Raw genomic sequence first — 21153 nt, forward strand, 5'->3', positions numbered from 1 at the left:
TAAATAAGTCTTGGGGGGGCGAATGTTCTGCCCCGGGCGCCCATAACTCTGGTTACGCCACTGGTGCTGCTGTCACGTACCTTATGGAGCTTCAGATGACGAGGGCGGCCTTTCTTACAACTCTGGTCCCAGGAAGCCTGAATATTGATACAGGTAACCTGGGGCACGAGTACTGGAAGATTACTTTGATGCTGGACGTAAGTCTTGTAGCTGCTCTGCTGGGCAATTGTATATAAACGCACAGCAGAGAGGCATGCATAGTAGAGTCAAGTCAGGCAAACCGGAGCAACAACGTGCAGGCAAGAAGGTGCCGAATCAGGAGATGAAATCATAGTCGAAAGGCAGGCCAGGATCAGCGACATGCAGACAATGCAGGACCAGACAGGAGGTGAAAGAGTAGTCAAACGAGCCGGGGTCAGGATACCAGAAGATCAGCACGGAAACAAGCCGGGTTCAGCAACAGGAGGGCAAGCAACAGGGTACAGGTTCTGGAAACAAGGCACACAGCTGAAGAGTACTCTGCACTGGAGGCATGGAGAGGCTGGGATAAAATAGCCAGCTTGGCACCACAATATGTCGGTGGTGCACATGCGCGCACGTGCCGTGAAGCGCTCACGCAGACATGCAGCGACATGCAGACAATGCACTTGAGTCGTGCGATGGTTGTAAAGTAATTAAAAGCTCGTACGATCTGCCCATCTTGGACAGACAGATCGTACTTGCGATCATAGAGCCTGCTCGGGAGACAAAAGCCGTGCGACCGTACAGTAGAAACGATCGCACGCCTTCCATACACCTGCCGATTATCGTACGATCGTGGCAGGTGTATGGGCACCTTAACTCTTACTGACCTTTTAGCAGGCATACCTAAGTCACATGTGCAGAGAAAGCATTTTTCATTGAGCACATTGCAGGTGATACCCAAATGTGAGTATAATTTAGTAGTAGGAATAGCAATAGTTTTTAGAGGAATAAACTGGAACTTTCGAAGGTGTTTGTGATCCTTGTCCTTTTTGTGACCCTATAACATTTATAATATAGATATGTATTTGTGTAGACTAAAATTCTGATTTTGTATTAGGTAGCTAAAAGTATGTACGAAAGGCAAAAAGGTAACTTGTCCTTATTTGCTGTTTGACCAATGACAGTCATTAAATATTAATCAATGTCACCTATGTGGAAAGAACAAACATCTGAAAATAATTTTGTGTGTGCATGCAGCATCAGGAAAAGCTTATGAATATCTTGCCATTTTCTCTTGAGTGTCTTTTCATAATTACCCAGTGAAAAGCAGTCGGTCACATCTGTAGCAAAGAGATCTCCAGCTCGCTGGTAATAAATGGTATGAGCCTTGGCTCATCTGTTGTTTAATGATTTGCCTTTTGTATTATGCATAGCCTGGCAAGAGCAGTATAGTTAAACTTTGCTGGCACATACAACAAAATCTGTTTGTTTTACAGATTTAAAACTTTCAACCTTGTCACCTACATTCCGTAATAAAAAGTGTTAGCTTTTAGTTTAGTTATTAAATATGAGAAATATGATAACTACATACAACCTGAACAGCCAGAGACCAGAACCAGAAATCCTGTTTCATTGTTTAATTGGTTGCCATGGGCTACTGTACATCACACTTTCTGGCAATGCCTTATAAAATATACCTGCTTGTTATTGTTTCCAAAATCAAAAATGTTACTTTGCCATTGCATTGAATTGAAGCATCAAAGTACTGGCATCTAATAAGGGCACATTTCCATTCTATAATGCCACTGGAAAAATGTTTATCCTTTGTTTTCAAATTTCAAAAAGGAAAATTGATTTGCAGTAACTAGCTGTATTTTGCTGCACGTTCTTCCCTTGGAGAAGCAGAGGCTCAGTGCTGGCAACCATGAGACTTATAACCGAGAATTAGAGATGAAAAAAACATTTTATAATGTGATTCTCCGATTCCTAGCTTGGCAGACTGCTGTGATTTGTAAATATTGAAGCTCTGGGCTTTTATAGCGTTTAAAAAGAACTCTGGGCATGTACAACATTAACCCTTGCAATGGTGCTGCCCCTGCACTGCAAGGGTTAAGTGTTCATTTTGTTTTAGGGTCTCAAATAAAAAAGATATATACTCACCCGAACCTCTCTACCCATCGGAGTAGTAGTCCCTCAGCATCCTAACGTCTAACAGTCCGTAGACCACCGGAGCCGGTGGGAGAAGAGACCATCCTAACGGTCCTTAGACCACCGGAGCTGGTGGGAGAAGAGGCTGTGGGATTCGGTCTAGCAGCCAGGCAGGACTGAGGATCAGGTGAGTATATATTTTTTATTTTGGAGCCTAAACCAAGACAAGGACTTAACCCTTGCAGTGCAGGGGTAGCCCTGCAAGGGTTAATTTTATACATGCCTGGAGTTGTTCTTTAAAATCTTTTGTTCATGAGGTTTATTTGGGCACTGCATACAACAGGAAGTAGAAGGAAAGCAAGGCCAGGGTGATATTGAAATATAGCACAGCGTAAACTGTCCAAGAAGGGCCAACATCATGATGATACAACTGACAGCAGGGAACATTTGGAGCATCCAAACAACCATCATCAGATTTAATTTAAGTGACTCATTAATGTGAGTTGTACACTGGAGGGTTTTCTTGAGAGAAAAACCCTCCCTACGCACTGATGCTGACCTTTGCTGAGCTCCCCTGCCGCTCTTTTCTTCCATTGGAGCCAGGAGTCCTATGTGCCCTTTGCCTCAAAACCTTTGTTTCCTGGCTCCTATCATTTTTTGTATCTACTTTGTACACTGCACAGTGCATGCATAAGTTACTCTCATGGACCTTTACTCTGAGCTAAACCACACTTTTGCAGTAACACATTCAAATACAAATTAGATAGGCTGCCCTAACACAACTCACATTAATGAGTGACAGTGCCCGTTAACACACATCACAGTAATGGACACATGTCAATGGGCCCTTAAAGTATATCTAAAGCCCCTTTTGGATAGAGTAGGGAAGACCTAACACTCATCAATTTTTGTTTGCTATGTCTGTCACAGTTTTTCCATAGTCACAGCAGGAAGTGAAAGGAAATCTCTCCAATGTGAGGGAAATCTCTTCTTAAGCAATTGCCCCTGCCTCTTTGGAAGATTTCTCCTCTATTCCTGTTCTGGTGACAACTCAAACATTTTAGTCCCCATGACATTACTAACACTTCTCTACTGTATTCAAAGCTAAAAAAAAAACTTATTTATTAATGACATCGGGGAGGGTGTTAACAGCGAAATTTCCGATGTATTTAGCTGCGTGTCTGGAGTTTCAGTGTATGGCTTCCACACAGCAAAACATAGTGGGTATCTAGTTGTTGATGGAAGCTAATTGAAAAGAATGAATACAGTAAACTACTTCAGCTCTTGTAACTGTTTACGCCTTATGAACACTTTTTTGAAAATTCAGCCTAATGATCTGGCAATAAGTTTTTAATTAGTTATGATACTGTTGTGATATGTATAATTGTTTTTTTGAGAGGGACAAACAAGTCTGTCTTTTGCTGCTTTTTAGTATTATGAAGTCCAAAATTATTGTATTTTTTAATATATTTTAAAGACAAAAAAAGATGAGTGATAGTTTTAAAACAACTACATTTACTGTATATTTAAAGAAATAAATATGTTCTGCTTGGCCTGTTCATCACTCCAGTAATATTATGTATTTAGTAAACTTTTTTTTACAAATGGAGTAAAGTGTTTTTTTTTTGTTTTTTTACTGCAAACAAAAAAAAAAAAATACATAATGAAAAAACTAGATAAGGAGAGGAAGAAGATTTTTATTAGGACTAAATAGGATTAACTAGTAGTTAATCAGAGTTAACATGGAAAAGAAAATTACTGACCTTTTTTATACATTTGCAGACTTCAGCAATTGCTGAGCAGATCATGTGAAAATCATTGGTCTCTGTGTAACATTTTGAGCAATCCCAGCCTAGATATTGGGTTCTCTGTGCACAGGGATCTCTGGTGAAGGGACTTGTTATAAGCTGGTAGTTTTCTGTGATTGTATATATGTTTGTGTGGGAGAATAACCATGAATGGGGTAACTTAAGGATTATTCACATTGCCGCAGCACATGGCAACTCATGCAAGCATTTGTGCGTTGCCATTAATTATCAATGGCACTCCAATGCACTAAAAGGATTGCACTTGTATTGAAGTGCACTGCAACACATGGCAACACATGGTTTGGTGCACTGTATCGGGAAACATTATGCATGTCCATTTTTAGGGTCATTGTGGTGCCTCAAAGCAATGTTTGTTAACGCATCATGACAGACAACATGTGAATGGGCCCTAATAGATTATCTTTAAGTCATACATATCTGAAAGTGAAAGAGGATAATTGATTATAGATATCAGAGTTACAAATGCAGTAGAAATGCAGGGGGAAAAAAAGAAAAATCTTTACATTTTATTGCTTCATTAATAGACCCCTATACCACAAAATATTATTCTGGTTGTTTGGGGCACACCTCCACCTTTCCACAGAATTAAATTGGATACTTCATTTAGATTATACTTATGTTTGAAAGACATCTTTTTTTCCATTGATAAATTATTTATTCTAGTCAGATCTCCAGTGAGTTTGCGAGCAAAAGTATTACATATGCATTAATCACACGCAAGCTTGCAGTTAATATCCTAATTCTTGTTAATATGCTGAAGACACACCCCAAAACTCCCTCTGATTGCAGGGATGTAATGCTCTTTTAATCATACTTACTCTCTCATGCACATACATTTTCCTAAAAGACTTTACCAGCGCAGCTTAGAAATGTCACAGGCATCTTTTTGCTTTGTCACAGGACCATACATTTACTGATGCTCTCAGTAAGTTTTGTAGCCACTATTGCAAAGCAACTTCACTTGCAAAGTAAATAAGCTAACTAAATCTAGTACACATCATTCTACATAGCCCTTTGAGTGCTAAATATTTGACTTAAAGGATTTCTTCGTCTAATCCAAAAGTAGAATATGGTTACAAAACAAGTAGCTTTTGAAATCAGACAACAGACAGAATTAGTCTGTTGTCTGACACCCTAAAAATTGTTGAGTTACTTTGCACCCATCTTTCCAATACATCACACTGGTAACACAACTCAATGGAGGAAGCTTAAACTGCATCCATAAAACACATTTTTATCTTGTTCCCGGCCTGCCCACTTACGGCAAAGAGTGATCACACCCGGTTCCAACTTTTGCTTTTTTTTTATTATTCTTTTGTGTATTGACAAACAAGTCATTTATTTCACAGAAAGGGTTGTTGTTTTACTTAATTTCCATATTACCCATAGTGTTTAGTCGAGTACTATTTTTTTTTAAAGACTTTTTTTTTTTTCTTTTTTAGTTTAGCATTTTTGTTACCACTGTTGGGATCTATGGAACGGGAACTTGTTGAAATAAACACTCCAAACAAGTACAATACAGGCAGTCCCTGAGTTACACACATCTGACTAACATATGACTACTACTTACAAACGGAGGCTATGACTGTACAGAAGGGCTAGTTGTAATGGTACCGGACTCGTGCTGGCGAGGAGTGCCCGCGTTTTTGGGTCTGGTTTTGTAGTACTGTACGTACATGAAGTTGGCTCTTGTTAGATGTGTAGACGAGGGGTGCCCACCTCGTCTGCCGGGTCGCTGTGAGGTTTTTACTGCTGTCTGTCTCCTCATTAGAAATATTTAATCTCACTTCCTGTCCTTGAGACAACAGGAAGTAAAAGCAAATCTACCCCTAGGAAGGGAAATTCACTCCTGAAGGGGGGTCATGGAAAAAAGGTGTCTCCACTAAGGCCCCGTTCACACTTAGCGATTTATCGCGCGGTAATTCCCGCAATATCGCTCCAATGCTTCTCAATGGGGCAAAGGGTCCTGCTGTCGCGGGTCGTGCGCCGCTACAGCAGGACCCTTTTTGGAGCGGATTTAGCCGCGATTCCAGCTTGCTCAATGCAAGCATTTGCGCGATATCGCGCGACAAATCGTGCAATATTGCGCAAAATGCAAAGGACAAACGCTCGATTTGCGAATCGCGCAGTGTGAATGGGGCCTAAAGCTTTATCACCAATCCTTGTTTCTATGACAACCCAACATTTTCAAAATCCAATTGTCACAGGGGCAGAAAGTGAGGTGAAATCTTCTGGACAGGGGCACACACAGCAAAACAAACTTTACAGGGGATAAACCCTTCCCTATGCTATCCAAAACAAAGAAAAAAAAACATTTGGGGCTGGAGTTACACTTAAAAAATGTACCTGTTCCAACTTACCTACAAATTCAACTTAAGAACAAACCTACAGTCCTTATCTTGTTCGTAACCCTGGGATGCCTGTACAATAATGATTAAAGTGAATTAAATGTATTATTTTTGTAATTTGTTTCATATTCGGTGTGAAGGACAATTACATTTTTCCCAAGCACTTAGTCATCATGTTTCCAAACAGCTCCAACTCTTTTAGCGCCACGTCCCTGAGCTCCCTGTTCAGTACAAGATTATAAAGAACAAAGTAGTTTTCCAGCAGCTGACCATCTACTAGTTTGTAGAAAGGAGGAGGGGGAGGGCAGTTTATTGCCCTTCTGTGGCTGTATGTGTGTGGAGACACACACAGTGTACTAGCACATACAAGGGTGACTACATAGCACCCTGCAAGGGAAAGAAGCCACCCTGAAAGGGATATCAGGACCAGTTCTCAGGGGACCAGCTGATTCTGCAGGAAACTAAAACTTTTAAACATTAAGGAGCAGCATCCATCATAAGTGATTTAATCAGCATTTGAAATAGCTTAAAAACCTTTGACTTTAATATCACTTTAACATGAAATGATATTGACTGACATGGCTGTATAAAAACATTATCTATTATGCTTAGACAGGATAGGGGTAAGGAGTGCCAAGTTGTCAAGAGAGTTCCTTAAAAAAGGGTAGGTAATTAGCTTTGAATAAAAAGTTGAAAGGAGATGCAACTTGAATACCCAAATAGTGCACTGTTTGCCAAATAAAATTATAGTTCAATTGGATTTGATGTTGAGGATTTAACATTATATTTAGTGCTTTTAACTTGGCAGAGTCTGGGGATTGCCTTAAAATCTGTGAGAGGGCTAAATAAATTGGGTAAAGTGAGGGTGGATCATATTTTTCAACTAAATTGAGACCTTTTTTAATTGAGCTATTTAATGCTTGCACGGACTGATAAATGTGTAAGTTTCCTCACTGAGTGGATTCTCAAACTACGTGTCCCCCAAGTAGGAAGGAGACGCATAAATTTTTTTCCAAAAGTTGACAACCCCTTTGCGCCAGGTGTGCCAAAGAGCCTAGGACTACCAGTGTCAGACACAGGTGGTATGTAAGATGCATCTTTTCTTTCCAGTACATACCGCGTATGTACTGGACATACATGCTGGTATCATCAGGGCAGGGGGGCCATGCACACTGGCCCTTGCCCACATTCCTGTTGTAGTAGGGTAGCAGCATTTGTGGACGTGCCCTTTTATTTTTTATGCAATAAGCATCTAAATAATTAACCCTATGCAGGATTAACACTGTGCACCCCACATATCACCTAATATTAGCTATTACATCCAGTGAAAAAAGCTGACCTTTCTTGATTTCACTTTGCTTTTTTATAAATAACTTTTAAAAAAATAGAAGTGAAGCAAATCTGGTTAATCCAAACTTTCCACCTTTGCTATTTCTTTATGCAGACATCTGTTAATATGGATAACATGTAAATGAGAGCATTTCTTTTACCTGAAGATGGTAAAACACTCCCATAGCTGTTTCTTCTCTGTAGTAAGCTAAGCTGCAGTTTAAAAGATAGAAGTGTCATGCTAGGGAGGAGGAAACAATGTTGATTTTAACGACTGACAATCATCCCAGTTAATACTTGGAAAGTACAACCATTTAAGCACTTAATAATATTTCATACTATATATCATGCCTCATATATGTCTAATAAGCTTCCCTTAGAGTAGGCTGGGATTTAACAGGCCATGCAATAGTATGTCAATTACAGCTTGATGACAACACAGTGCATGTCTTAAGCACTGTCCATGGTGCTGACAGTGATAATGAGCCATGTATTACCTATTTGACTCTGTGACAAATGTTCTTCGATAGAATTGAGGAAAATTTAGCAATACGGTTCAGAGTTAAAGGGAATAAATGGTCTATCTGAGTTTTCTGGATAAAGAGATCAGTTTTAAGTAAATGATTTATTCAATATGTGTAAATGCCTTGAATGCCTTGTTTCTGTGTATTATTTATAATTACATATGTACGTGAGAACAACTGTATTTTCTCATTATATACTTAGGCTTGGGTTCGCGTTTTGCAGTTCTATATAATGGTTGTACATGTTTCTCCTCACAATGCAAATCCATGAGTTACGCTGGCCAGGCACATCAATTTTCCACCATTTCCTGCTGGATCAGCTGAAATTTGATCTGTGGGTGGTCCTGCCCACGCCCACCGGACAATACAAAAGTTGATTTGCTTAATCGATTTTTGTCAGCTGCAGTCACTGTTCGGGTATTATGAAACCAGTTGTCGGAATACAATAGCTGGCAGGGGAGAGACTTCCATCCACTCTCTTTAAAATCTCAAGGTGTATGGCCATCTTTGGTTGACTCACTAAAATCAATGCACTCCCAAAGTGGTTGATGGCTAATCAATTGTGAACCAGTGTGCTGCGCTTGGTATTGTGATACGTGCTATATTTATACCACAAACGGAACCAATATAAGTGATCAAATCCTACTTGCAACTAAATGCAATCCAAAAGTGCATATGTGCATGAACGTTAATAAATACACATGTCATATAAATATGGTGAAGGTACGAATATAAAACTGATAGGTTAAATATGATAAGTTAAATAAGTTAATGAATAATGCATATGTGTGCTATATAGTGAAAATGCAATGTGGATACTAAATGGTTGAATTATAAACCAGGTGAATTGATCAGTCTGGAAATCGGCAACAATAAATAAAAAGGACAATAATTTGAAGGAAGACTGATATATAACCAATCTAACAAATCTAAAACCACATCTAATAGTATAAAGTGAATAAATATAGGTGGATAAATATAAAATTGTATAAGCGAGGGTTGTAACACCAATAGTCTATTTTCTACCGAATGTTATTAGAAATCCAGTGTTTTTTGTTTATACTTCCATTGATGCGTCCGCAAAATAGAAAAAGGAAACCTTCTCTGTAAGTTTCTCTGTCCTCTCCTGCCGTCAGGCTACGCTTCCTCTCATTGGCGATAATTAAACAACCTCCAAGGCTGGAGAACACTCCGGAGGGATCAACCAGAAAGCCGAGGGGGAGACCGACCGAAGGAGAGAAGACAGGATTTAAGTGCAGATGTAAAATGTTTATTTATCGAGTAGTTTAAAATTGATTGCACTTACAGACTTCCATAGGTACAACAGCATAAGCAACTTATAGCTAGCCTCTTTCCAGGGTGTCAGCGGGGAAACGGCACACTCCTTTTACGTGTTTCGTCGTAGAGACTTTCTCAAAAAGGTGTTGTTTCCCCTCTGGCACAGGAGCTTTATACAGACCAAATAGCCAGGATACGCCTTCATTTCAATGACTAACATGTGTTCCTCTACCTAGTTAGCCAATTACACATTGGTTCAGCTGTTCCAACATATGTAATAAATGCCCCAGGACAATCCTCAATCAGTGTTTCCACCATCTCTTTGAGGTATATGCATTAGTAAAAGCTAATCTCACCAGTTATTAGGATATCAACAGACGAGTAATCGTAGTAAGCTCATGAACACTCTCTGTAGTGGCTAATCAAAAAGCATTTTATAAAGTAACCAAAATATAGAAGAGCAATCTTGTAAAAAAGTAATTTCAGTAATGACTTAAAAACTGTGCTCTGTGCAGGTATCATAAACCGCCAATAAATGCAGTTATGTTATATCTCAGGATACTGGACAGAGCAATGCAAATCATCTTTTTGTGCCCTTTGGCAAACTCTACATCCAGACCCAATGGTTTACAACACACATTTATCTTCTGTTTTTGATTGGATTTCTCTTGAGAGAGTCTTTTAACAGGATGTTTCCATGTGTATATGTCTGTATTGTTATATATAGAAAGAATAAAGAAATATTATACAAAACGGTTTACAACACAAATACATCCTAATATTCTAGAGCCATTTATTTCAAACTGTATAGAGCTGTTTCAGGCTCTCCTATGGAGGTAGGCCATAGGAAAGTATATACAGACAGATTGTAATGAGAAATGGGAACTTAGTCTCCTTGCACTGAAGTATGCCACTGTTAATGGTACATTGGAGTTCCCCCATCACTGAGTGCTTTGTTACTGCCATTGTGTGCACAGCAAATAACTGATGCCTGTAAACAAGCAGGCATTGTACCGGTCATTGGTGAAAGTGAGCCTCTGTGTATTGCCATTGTTATCAGATTCTGAAAGGCCATCCTTCCCTCAAGTGTTAATTGATATGTATTCCTCAGGCTTTTGTCATTATCAAGGTTATTAAAAAACATATTTTCTTACTCATTTCAGATGGTACATTCCATTGTTCAGCCTGATATTCCTGATGATGCTGTGTTACCTCCGGATAATCTATGTGGCAAGGCAGAGGGTAAAGTTGTACCTTTTGTATTCCTGTTTTAACATCATGATATTCTGATTACGCTAATATGCATCTTCCAAAATCCTATATCCTACAGCCAGTAGTTACATGCAAAAGTTTATTTTCATATACTTGGGAATATAAAAAGAACACTCTTTTTGGCTTTAAACAAACCTGAAATGTTTACATCAAGGTGCTACCAGCGTTCCCTAGAGAGTTCAAATCCTTGCTGACTTAATAGTATGACATCCAGTTTTCGTAATTACAAGCCAACTGTCTTCCATTTTAGTTGACAGAATTAGAACTTGGCTTGATCTACTAATGTAGGCTATTCTGTTAAAGCGCCACACCATGTTGGGAAGCGCCCTCCAGTTCTCTCCCCCTGACACTCATTACCGCAATACATTTTAAACATGTTTCAGAATACAGGGCCTGAGTTCCAGGCCGGTCATATGACAAGTGGGGTCCCTCTCCTACAACAATAGCTGTAGGCAGTCCTAAGGGCTGCTCAGTAAATGCCATTTATGCAGTGTTTTGTAAGCCCAGGCATGATGACAAACCACTGAGGTCTGTCCATTACAGCCCGGGGACCTGGAAGAGGACCAGCAGTGGAGGAGGACACAAATGGCAGTGCTGTATTGTGAGAGGGTAAAACTTTAAAATGTTGGGGGGATTTAAATAATTACAATTTTTAAAGAAATATCCATAGCTCCTAGTCCTGGTCTAAACAATGAGTACAATGAGTGGTGCCCATTTGATAGACAGTTTTGCCATGTTAGATGCTACGTAGCTGGTTATTTCATAGTCCGCCTTACCTGAATATTGCAAGGCTAGATTTGACTCCCTAGCAAATGGAACAACTGTCCAGATATCTTAAAACATGGTCAGGCTAGTAGGGAAGCTGAATTGTGTATTGTTTTTAAGACAGAACTGTGTGTGGAGTTTGGATGAGTTTTTTTAGCACTGCAGTTCCTGATACTCCCTAATAATATGTTATCCTTAGGAACTAAAATCTCTGCGTAATCATGCCATGACTATTCTTTGTGTCAGAGCTGTTTTTGGCCATACTGAACACGTATAATGAACCCATTCCAGCCAGCTGCAGGCATTAGTAATGCAAAGAACAGTCTATTAAATGTTATATCATATAGTTACCATTCAGAATTTATCTTATATGACTTCAGAACACTGAAATCCCCTGTGGTTACTGCACTTTACACGTTACATTGTTATGTTTGCTGTGCTTTTGGTAAACCTATCACAACACCAGGGAAATTCAAACCTAACATAGGTAAGAAATGCATAAGCACATTTTAACTTCAGTCCAATCTGCATGTCTAAATCATTAAAATAGAACTATGGGGTAACCTTTATAACCCATAGTTCTCTTTAGGGTCATGGGAGGACATATAATAATGTCCTCCCATGACCCAAAGTTCAGTATATAGCGAGCAATTGCTCGCTATATACTGAGAGCGCCGCAGCCGGGACAGATCTAGACAATACTGTCGAGATCCACCCAGCTGGCTGATTGACAGCGGGCTCTGCCTCTCTAGAGGCAAAGCCAGCTGTGCCTGCCCCCTTCCCCATCCGTTCCTCCAGTCAGCGATATACTGCATATATAGGCAACTGAAGTTATAACCAAATCTTGACTTTCCCTTTAAAATTTGAGCCTATCGTTATCTCTCCTACCTTCTAAGCTCCCTTATTGGTCCTTTAATTTGACCAATAACAAGGCTAAGAAGGCAGGATGGGGCAGGGCCAAGTATTGAACAAGTTGAGATTTGTGTATAATTGTACCTGCTTGTATCTTGCTGATTGTTTGGACCTGAACTTTAATGAACACATCCTCTGTTTATGGACTATTTCATCTTATTCTCAGTTTAAATGGCCGAAGTGTATTACAGTTCTACTTAAAATAAGCCGTATGAATTATATGAGCTGCGTATCTCTGTGATATTGATTAGTTGTACTAGTAAGTCAAATAAAATCTCCCTTGGCTAAACCATGATTATTATATGTATGATTTCGTCGAACCGTTTGGACTGTGATTTAATTAGTGTGATACAGGTGACTACGAATAATGAGCACATGAAAATGCGCTAGTAATGAAATGTGCTAAACTGCTTCATGCTGATAATTCCCTTTCCACCCTATTTTCTTTTTTCCTTCGTCGCCTGTGAAAGGAGAGCACTTACAAATGTTCATTTCCCTATTCCCACCACCCAAAACATTTCTCTGTCAACACAGGTGTCGGCGGTCCTGCTGTTTGCCTTGTCACTATTATGAGTGCTATTGCTGCGCCGGCACAGAAGAGATTTATTAGATTTGGGTATTTCAGAATTCAGCTAGCATGGTAAGTATGCAGCGTTTGCATCAGTCACAGCAATTCGCCAGGCTCTTGTTGCTGGAACGTCTGGTACTGCTGATCAGGGCTCTTCTATGGGTGATTAGCAATGCAAATCACTTGTGTTTTCACTCTTTGCCTTCCCATTTTTAAAAATGTTTCAGGTTTTTCTTCTGTGCATTGGAATTTTAGACTGAAGCCTTGTTGCAGTATTTAAATGTTTTTTGTTGTATTTCAGGGCTTGGAGAGGTGAGGGCTCTTAGCTTGATATACAACCACTTCAGTGTTCCTATACCTCAAGCTATAACCTTCCTAAACTACTCCATCGCATGCACTGTTCCTCCTGTGATTCGCCTTGGAGCAATGCAAAAGCACACACCTTACCCCATTCTCTTGGGAAGGGAACAGGCATACTTTCTTTGTGTGTAGATGTTAAAGTATTTTACAGACACTACCTAAACAAACCTGTCAGCCAATTTGAACTATTAGAAGTAAAGGCCCTGGCCAACACCAGAAACTACATTGGATAGCACATGCTTTTAGCTTTTGATAGCTAGATAAGTTTATTTTGTGTGCCCCTCTTTCATTTTGTTACTAAAGGCTTGACTTCCTTGAACTGAAGGTTTACTCTAGCCATTTGGAGCTAAGCCCCACCCACCTACTGCCCCATTGGAACTCCTCATTGGCTAATAATGGGGATGATAGGTGGGCAGGACTTATCCCCAAATTCAGCCCTTTATGACACAGTTTAATCAGAGTCAGAGTGGCATAGAGAATAGGCTTTTTTAGCAAATAAAGCTAATAGCGAGCAACTTGCTGTGCTTGTTCTTAGGCAGGACTTTAATTTGAAAAGTTAAATCGCTCACTGGAAACTTTAAATTAGTACCTGGTTCATACTGCCAAAGTACAACAGATTATATCTGATTTTCCCAATATTTGTTTGGAGGGTTATTAACTATCCCTATGGTGAAAACTTAAATAAGAACAAAGCAACTGTCCAGAAATTGAAAGATAGGGGCACAGCATTTGACCAATTAAATACGTAGTAGTACAGAAACAACCATTCTGTACCTTAGATACTAAACAATACCATAATGGAGATATACTGTAATGACAAGTAGGGGACTGCTACCCAAAAACAAGAGAACTGAGTACTCCTGCCACAAGGAGAACCAACTCATAAACATACATCCAAATCTCTGCATGAGTTAACAGGAAGCTAGGGAAAAGGCACAGAGACAAATAAGGAGGACTGGGCCCAGCACAATCATTGTTTTCCAGTGTTAGTAACTATGATGTATCACCATTTCTTCAAAGCATACATTAGGTACACCACAGCTAGCCACTGCTATTGGCAGGGATTTAATTTTCCAGAGACCCTGACCTTACCTTCCTACCACTATCATGCCTATGACACCTTCTGGGTTTCTGCTGGTCAATGGCATTAACTGTTCCCTGCTGGATTCTTCATAAAGAGATATTATATAGAATTTGTATTGCCTTAATTTATTTATGTCCAGTACTAAAATATGACTTTATGATAGTAGTATTTATATTTGATCATGTAAATATTAAATATTGGATATTTATATTTCATATTTTTCATTTATAACCGGTGTGCAAGCTCCAAGCAAATAATAAGAACAATTGAACCACGCTGGGATGTAAAACTAATGTTTGTTAAATATCTATTGCAGCAAGCTGCAGCACTCACAAAAGCGTATGCACTTCCAATTCTATTCAGATCATCTGTGTTGCGCTGTGCCTAGTCATTTTAAATGTGCTAAACAATGAAAAATTATGTATAATCAATATTTTCCTTTCATAAATTAATTGCCAATATTTGAATCCAAGCAAAATCTACGTTTTCCTTAAAATTAATAGTCCTTAATAGTGGGAATATCAGGTTCCGCAGACTGCCAAAGACCCGAGAGAAATGAAGCACCCCCAGGATTGTTTCACTGAGTCATTCAAACTCAGACAACAAAAATCATGCAGGCAATATTGTGTATTTTTAACAGAAAGACTTGCATACATCGCAGACTGAGAAGCAGCCTGCTTATTTGTAAATAAAGATTTTATACAAGTAATTAGAAAATTCCATAAAACATCTGTTTTAAAAATGTATTCACTTTTAAAGAAAATGTCAAATAAATTGGCCAAAAATATTTATTTTCCTTTAGGACCATTATGGAGGATCTCCCACAGGTTGGTTGTCACCATTGGGTGGCACCATTCTGAAGTGACATATGTCACAGCTGCAGGTGTAGGTAGAGCCAGAGAGGAGCTAGCTTAAGCATTCTTTTTATTTAGCGGACTTTGAAATGCCAGGAGTTTGTTTAAATACAGTGCAGCTGTAAAGCTGAATAAACTTACAACGGAGCTAATAACGGTAATTGTCATCACCTACCAGGCCGCTCTCCCTGTCATTCACTTTGGCTCTATGTTTAGCTGCAGGGAGCTAGCCAATGTGCGCAAATCAGAGGCTTCTCTTTGTCTGACACAAAAGCAAGCTGTTCTCTGTATAGAAGCGCTCGCTCTGGCACAAGTCGGATGGAATCCTGTGTCCTGTACAGTTCAGCCTGCCTCCTTCAGCTTTGCATCTGGCAGCCATTTATGCCTGGGTACTGGCCAAACCTTTAGTAGGGTCAGTGAATATTAAACGTTTACCTTTGTCATATACAAGTATAAAAAGATGTAAGTGCTTCGCTTTTATGCAAGTATGTACAGTCACAGAGAATCATTTTCTTTCCAGTCTCTGATTGCAAAGGCAAGCTAAGACACCTAAGCTTAAAATCTGTGATCTAAAACCTGTTTGAGAGTGTGGGCTGGCTTGCTCAAAAACACACTTATTATAATCACAACTTGGTACTGTGAAAAAAAATTCACTGATCGGCTTTCGCAATAGATCTATGAGTGGTCAAAGGTTTGTGTAATCTGCAGAGCTTCCTGGTAACCTCCGTTCGGAGTGCTTTCTGCCAACGGAAGTACGTGAACAAATGCATTTCTCAAAACATGTCCTTAGAGAGACTTTTGCCGTATGCGAGCAGACAAAACAGACTGTGGGGGAAGGATATAATAAATCCTCGGAGGGAGCATTAGAGTGCATTACTTTCCACTGAATGATGTGATAGCGCCAAGAGCTGTGTACAGAATTCTGAATTTTACAGATAAAGGGAATAAAATGTTAGCATGCTAGGACATAACTACAGAGGGAGAATCTGATACTATGCTTCTAAGGTCAGGGTACACAACCATACTCCCCATATTTAACAGCTGTATGCTCAATTTATATTCTGTATAAAATAAAGCAGCAGTTTTTCTTTCCTTTTTGTATTAATTTTTCCTTCCAGGTTTAAACAATGTCACGTGAGGTGCATATATAATGTTGGTGGTGTAGAGGGGGTTGGAGGCATGCATAGACCTGAATACGTTTTTACTAAAGGTGTACCGAAATGGAAATTTCAAAACCGAAATAAAAAAATTGTCAGGCCGAAACCGAAATAAAAAAAATTGTCAGGCCGAAACCGAAAATGTTTTTTATTGAATTTTTTTCACATTTTTTAATATTTTATTTTTATTTATTTTTTTATAAGCTTTCATTTTTTAAATATTTATTTTTATTTATTAATTTTTTATTAAATATTTTTTACTTTACATCTCCTCCCGCAGCGCTCGGCCGCCTGTCACCTCCCCGCTGGGACACAGCAGAGTTTGTAAGGGTTCTTGTCAGTGGATCAAAGGGGGCAAAGTAAAGGTAAGAACATAAAGTTTACTCTGTCTGCTAATAACTTAACCTGTTACATTGTCTAATATGGACAAGGTCAGCTTTATGTTATTCTTCCACTATCAATATTGAAATAAAGGTTAAAATTTAAATACGGATGCCCAAGATCTAAAGGGACAGTGTCACAACTCTTGAGCACTCTGCACCACTGTGGGTGCAATCCCCCTTCGAAGTTCTACCCCAGTGCGTCAGGTCTTTGCAAGAGAATATGGACACCGGCACTCCAACAGCAGATCAAATACTGTACGTCTATTTACTGACGTACATGCAAAAGAAGCAGCATAGCACACTCAGTGCGACATTTCGGGGTCACGTAGGATCCCCTTCATCAATTAAGGGGATCCTACGTGACCCCGAAACGTCGCACTGAGTGTGCTATGCTATCCGACGACTACCGAGCACCCATGTTATTCTGATGGATGAGCGGTCAGGAGTGCAATGGGTACATGGACTGTAGGTCTTTGCAAGAACCACTGGTGGTTCCGATTTTAGGTGCAACTCATGGAAAGCAAGTTGGTGACAGCAAACAAGTGGGAGGGGCAGGTGGGTCATAGTATCTCTGGCAGCAAGCGGGTTGCCTTAGCAGATCCAGATAAGTTCAGTGTTAAGGCATGAATAAAAATATGTCCAAATCACAAAGAATCTCAGAGAAAATCCAGACTGGTGCAGAGAAAATAGAGTCTAATACAACCTGTTGATCAGGCACAGGCTTGGTTGATAGCATACTCCTGAGGAACATATAAAAACCCGTGGAGAAATTTGCTTTAAGTATGGTAGTTGCAACAAATTTGCTCTTAAAACTGAAAGTAGACTCCAAATGCATATTCCTCTGAATGACAACACAAAATGCTTCTCTGCCACACCACCTCGTGGCACTGGCCATAATTCCAGTACAGCAGATTTTTCTCCAGCAATTTTTAAATAAAGGTGAAGCAAGTGCCCAACAGTGGTTTTTGAGCAAAGAGGATTACGCAAAGAAAGTCTATGTGGGTGGTTCTAAATATATTGGAAAACCACATTATATAAAACTCCTCCCATCTCAACCTGGATAATAGATTATATAATTTTAAAGGTCTTAGATGCATACAAATGTGCCTTTCATATGATTATCTTGTTTTGTACTGATTAGGCAATTCATTGTGTACTACTTACACAATCTGTAGATTACCAGTATCCTGCATGATGCCCCATGAGGAGAGTTTGAGGAGAATGGAAAGATTATTAATCTACATCTCCCCCACCCCCTTTCACCGCCTAGCACCCATTACTGTGTGTGGCTGGTAGCTGTGAGACCAAGCTGTCACCGACAGCTCTGGTCCCTACTAATGAGCTATAAAACAATAAGAGTGGTTCCCAATCATGTGATCACTTTCTCAGCTATGACATAGTAATCATATGGAGGCTGGAGGTTCATTTATAAAAAATGAGCCTCCATCCTGTGGGTGCCACTGCAGCCTAAAGATGGCAGTGTGCTTCTTTTTAGTACTACAATTGTCAGATCAAATTACAGTAGGTGTAGGGTTTGTATTAAAACAATGTTTAAAAAAAATAGCAATTATATTTCTGTAAAAAAAGTATAAAAAATATTTAGGCTTATAGTTAGTGGCCTGTAACTGAGTTAACCAACACATACTGCTGTTGCTAAATTGCCTGGACAACTAGACATTAATGACCTCTGGGCAAGAAACAGTTAAGAAGGAAAAAAAGAAAAATATGCAAAACAAGCTTAGATTCTGCATCCCACAGAATCTTTGAGAAAACCATAGATTTCCTGAAGCCATGGAATGTGGTTGACAGATAAGCACCTTGATCATATGTCAACTTTTGTGTCCCTCTCTTGCTTGTTACTTTTTTGCGGGGGAACATGAGCATAGAAAAAAATGCTGTGGTTAAAAATAATTCTATTGAAATCATCAGTTGGATAGAAAAATGTATATACTGCTTCCATGTGTGTGCAGCAGCTTTTTATCCCATGAGGTTCGAACACGGCCCGGAGAGTGAGATGAAGATTCCGCTGCCTAGCAGATTGTGCGCTCTAATCTGTATGTAGAAGCTTCCCTAATAGCTGTCATTGGATTTCCTAAGAGGTGCCTGTCGTCAGCAGGAGGGGGGGAGGGAGATAAATTAAGTGTTTGCGCTTCATCGCTGCCTATAGGTCGTTGATGGCTGCTGAGTAATGGTTTTTCTCTTTCTAATTGGTGGAGAGCAGCATCCCTTAATGGACGGGGTCCTTGTTCTCCCTCCCTCCCCCCTTTGTCTGAGCTTCCGCTGTCTCTTTAATCAATAACCTAGCTGTGCCCAGTGCTCAGGAGTTTGTGAAAGCTCCTTTGTAATAATGGATTGCAGCGGATTACATAAACCACTACCTCCTGCTGAGTCAGCCCTCTGTCAGGGGCCATTCTTTCCAGCAGTGTTATAGCTTTCTAGAGCGGCTGTTAGAGAGCTGCCTGCGGTGACTGTTGCCTAGCTGCTGTTATGCTGCCCCCCAACCTGTGGTTAACATCATCCTACATACATCTGCTCTCCTGTCAGTTTTCAATGCAAATATAGCTGTCTTGTACAACATTTATTTTTCTATATGATAACCATATAATAATTGTCTTTTTTTTTAGAAACAGCATAGTACGCGTAGTACTTCTCAGCATCTAACTTTTTCATTCCATTTATAAAATAACTGTTACGCAGATAATTAAATGCATTCATTCATTCATTATTGAAAATGAAATCCTAAAGATGAATCCAAACTTTGGTATAACTTGTGTACTTATACAAAATATAAAGGAGTACTGAATAGTTGAAGGTTTTTTGGGGGGTAAATATACACACTGCTTACTAACTTCTGAACCTCAGCTGTAAGATCAATTATTTGGTTGACAAAATGTGCTAGTTAGGATTAAACTACTTTCCAGATAGCAAGCAATTGAGCTGCAAGTTTGAAAATGACTTGCTAAAGTAATGCAGACTTGCCAAGCTTCACAATTTTGTCACACAATTATAGCAAGTCTGCATTGGAAGTCTCCAGATCAACGTGCTTTGCAAAAGTGCTGTACACTTGAAGAGCTCTTGCTAAGACCTGCAGGACTCTTGCTGTAGACCTGCCAAGCAAAGTTGCTACAAATTTAAAAAGTGTCAACTAGAACTTGTGCTGCAAGGGTTCTGAAAGTCTACAACTTGCCGAGAATGTGTACAGCAAGTTAACAAAAAATACAATTTAACCCTGCCACAAGTTTGTGGCAAGTTATCCTTCCTATTTGGGATAGTCAGGTTTAATCTAATGTGTTTACGCAATCTAACCTTTAATTGGCCTTGCTTAAAGTACAATTAAATCAACAGGCCCTTGTATGTTTTTAGGGTCTCAATTCTGTAGTTTGAACATATGAACATTGGTAAATTGTACAGCAAGTATACAATATTTGGTATCAAATAGTCTGCATGCAGCAAATAAGCAGAAAATTGGGGTAGGTCCTGCTGCCCCCTGATTATCTGATTATGTCTTCATCTGGTATGCATTTTTCAGTATCTGGCTGGATAAGAGCATTCTTTCAGCTGTAAGAGTAACCAGTATATATGTGTTTAGGGGATGAGATGACATGAGATGTAGGGGAATGAACATGATTGGGTAAGTATGTGACAGTATGTAAGTGAGTGTAGAGGTGTGTTTTGGAGTGAGGTAAAAGGTGTTGGAGGTCAAGTGGGGGTTGTTGGGTAGAGAAAGCAGTATGAGTAGTAGTAGAAGGACAGAAGAGAGAAGAAGAAAGAGATAAAATCATGAGGTTGTCGGGAGGAAAAGAAGGGGAAGAAATATGGGGTAGGGTAGGAAAGGGGCTTGTAGGTGATCCCGATTGTTTAAGGAGTCCTAGCATGACAAAGGATATCAGGATATGAAGCTAAGTAATGACTAGCAAGTGTGCAAGAGATTCTGTCCATACACAGCAGAGTGGATGTGTTTTAATAGTACTCTGCATTGAGTGTTACAGCAGTTATATTGAGAGAAGTACATAATGTCTATCTAAGGAAACCAGGTGGCCCTTAACTCAGAATGGTGAATAATCAATGTACAGACATCATTGAGCCTTGTTTTGTTGACTTTTGTCAGTCAGTCAGGGAGATATGGGGGACGGAATGCAAGTTTTGGCTGCATTCAGAAGGCTCATAGTGAGGAAACATTTGTATTTTGACCTGGGGATAGCACTCAGATGCATGATTTAGGTGTCAAGTGTATGATTTAGGTTGAGTTTGTTCTGTCTTTATCAACAATGTTTTCTTTTTCAATCTTTATGAAAATTCTGATTGAAACACACTGCTGCCCTGGTTGCAGCCTGGACTATTTACCTTCACAAGTCTGCTAGTAGTGAAGGAATCTAGA

General features: G+C 39.5%; 1 protein-coding gene across 1 annotated transcript in view; it reads left to right on the top strand.

Annotated features, from left to right (window-relative positions):
• Positions 1-21153, top strand: part of LOC108784649 (G-protein coupled receptor 1-like) — a 401418-nt gene that overhangs the window by 296742 nt on the left and 83523 nt on the right. The window contains exon 9 of the mRNA XM_018553518.1: positions 10584-10662. Coding sequence (XP_018409020.1) covers positions 10584-10662 — 79 coding nt within the window. The remainder of the gene's footprint in view (positions 1-10583; positions 10663-21153) is intronic.

The sequence above is a fragment of the Nanorana parkeri genome, unplaced genomic scaffold (genome assembly GCF_000935625.1).
Source record: "Nanorana parkeri isolate BGI_ZX_2015 unplaced genomic scaffold, ASM93562v1 scaffold122, whole genome shotgun sequence".
In the NCBI taxonomy this organism is placed as follows: Eukaryota; Metazoa; Chordata; class Amphibia; order Anura; family Dicroglossidae; genus Nanorana; species Nanorana parkeri.